Here is a 1,479-nt window from a genome sequence, read left to right as displayed (position 1 = left end):
GAAAGAGGTTTTCAAAACTTAGAAACTGATCAGCAGCAGGAGTTGTAAGTTTCCGTATGGTTCCTTACAGAACTGGTGTTTCTGTAGACACTTTCCTCTGCAGCTGTTCTCCAGAGCCACATAGCATGTACCACCTCCTGGGTCTCTTACGGCCCCTGATTGGTGTGCAATGCCTTTGTGGAAGTAGGAAGTAGTCAGGAGTGTAATCTCATAAGCATGATGTTTCATCTAGTCTAACTGCTTGTTTTGTTAGTATATGTATATATATAAACATACACTATAAAAATTAAAAATACTTAATCTGAATTAGGTATGAAATTAGTATAAGCCAATAAATGGGCTTTTTTGCAAAGAGGATTTTTGGGGTGGCAGGGGGTTCTGCGTGTGTTTGAAGAGAGAAAAAGCAGACTGGAGCGGGGGGAGCCTTAGGAAGACTTAGCTTCTGTCTGTTCTAATTGCTTTTGAAGATAAATAGGTCAGTTCTGTTCCAATTTTGATGATAGAATAGCAGCTGTCCCATACAACTGATTTATTAAGTATGTGTAATTTAAGCCTATGTAGTGTGATCATAGTCCTTTGGAGAGCAAAACAGGTGATGTTCTGGTGAGGTGTATGAGGAAATTAAGAAGTGATTGGTGTGTGTACTGAAAACTGATGGAATTGTTCCCCATAAAGGGAGGTGTAATCTGAATATTGCATGCTTTCACTGCTCAAAGTAACTCCCAAGATGGTGAGCAGTTGCATCTGAGTGATCCCTATGTAAAAGATCAGGAGCTAGGTTTAAGGAAATATGCTCAGGAGAGAAAATGAGTGTGCGACTGTTCTAAGAAGGCAGCTCTGGGAGGGACAGTATCTCCTATGCACTTGATATTTCTTCCATATCATGTAGTCTTCTCCCTCATGCTTATTCCCATCCATCATCAGACTTGCTGTTTGGTGTGCCTTTGTAACACTGCAGAAGTTTCAGGAATACATGAACAAATTATATATTCTCCCATACTTCTAGGTGATTTTTTTTCTCCTAAAGCCTTCTAAGTTCTGTTCTTCAATTTGCTTTTTCCTCTAGAGCTGTGCCGCCAGTCGCTGTCAGAAGACTCTGTAAGTTCTTGATGTTCTGGAAATTGTTCGCTTTGCACCAGCGTGAACAGGGGTGCAGTCATAAAGTGTACTGCAGGTGGACACAGGGTGGCCTAAGCTGCTGCGCAGTATTAGCCAGCACAACTTGCTGCTGTTGCTGGTACCTGCTGTGAGGTTGGGGCAGCAATCGTGGTTGTTGCAGAAGGGTAGCTAACACTGTAAGCTGTCTGCTGCTGTACTCCTTGCACAGTTGTCTGTGGATGGACATACTGAGCAGGCTGTGGGAAACGAGAGAGTTGTAATCACTGTCAGTTTGAGCTAAGGGTCAGATGCAGGGTACTTTGCTGCCCAGAAGAGCTTATAGACATTTACCAGCAGAATGCTGAAGCCAGGGACAGAGGT

The 1,479-nt window shown here is 42.9% G+C and overlaps 1 protein-coding gene across 1 annotated transcript in view; it reads left to right on the top strand.

Moving 5' to 3' along the window:
* The window catches only part of SRP72 (signal recognition particle 72kDa), a gene marked incomplete at its 5' end in the record, with an annotated part of 12,542 nt that overhangs the window by 3,945 nt on the left and 7,118 nt on the right, over window positions 1-1,479 (top strand). Inside the window, one exon of the mRNA XM_010010137.1 lies at window positions 1,067-1,098. Within this exon, the coding sequence (XP_010008439.1) occupies window positions 1,067-1,098 (32 nt within the window). The remainder of the gene's footprint in view (window positions 1-1,066; window positions 1,099-1,479) is intronic.

Source organism: Nestor notabilis, unplaced genomic scaffold, assembly GCF_000696875.1.
Source record: "Nestor notabilis isolate BGI_N333 unplaced genomic scaffold, ASM69687v1 scaffold29732, whole genome shotgun sequence".
In the NCBI taxonomy this organism is placed as follows: domain Eukaryota; kingdom Metazoa; phylum Chordata; class Aves; order Psittaciformes; family Psittacidae; genus Nestor; species Nestor notabilis.
This window is presented reverse-complemented; position numbering and strand designations above follow the sequence as displayed.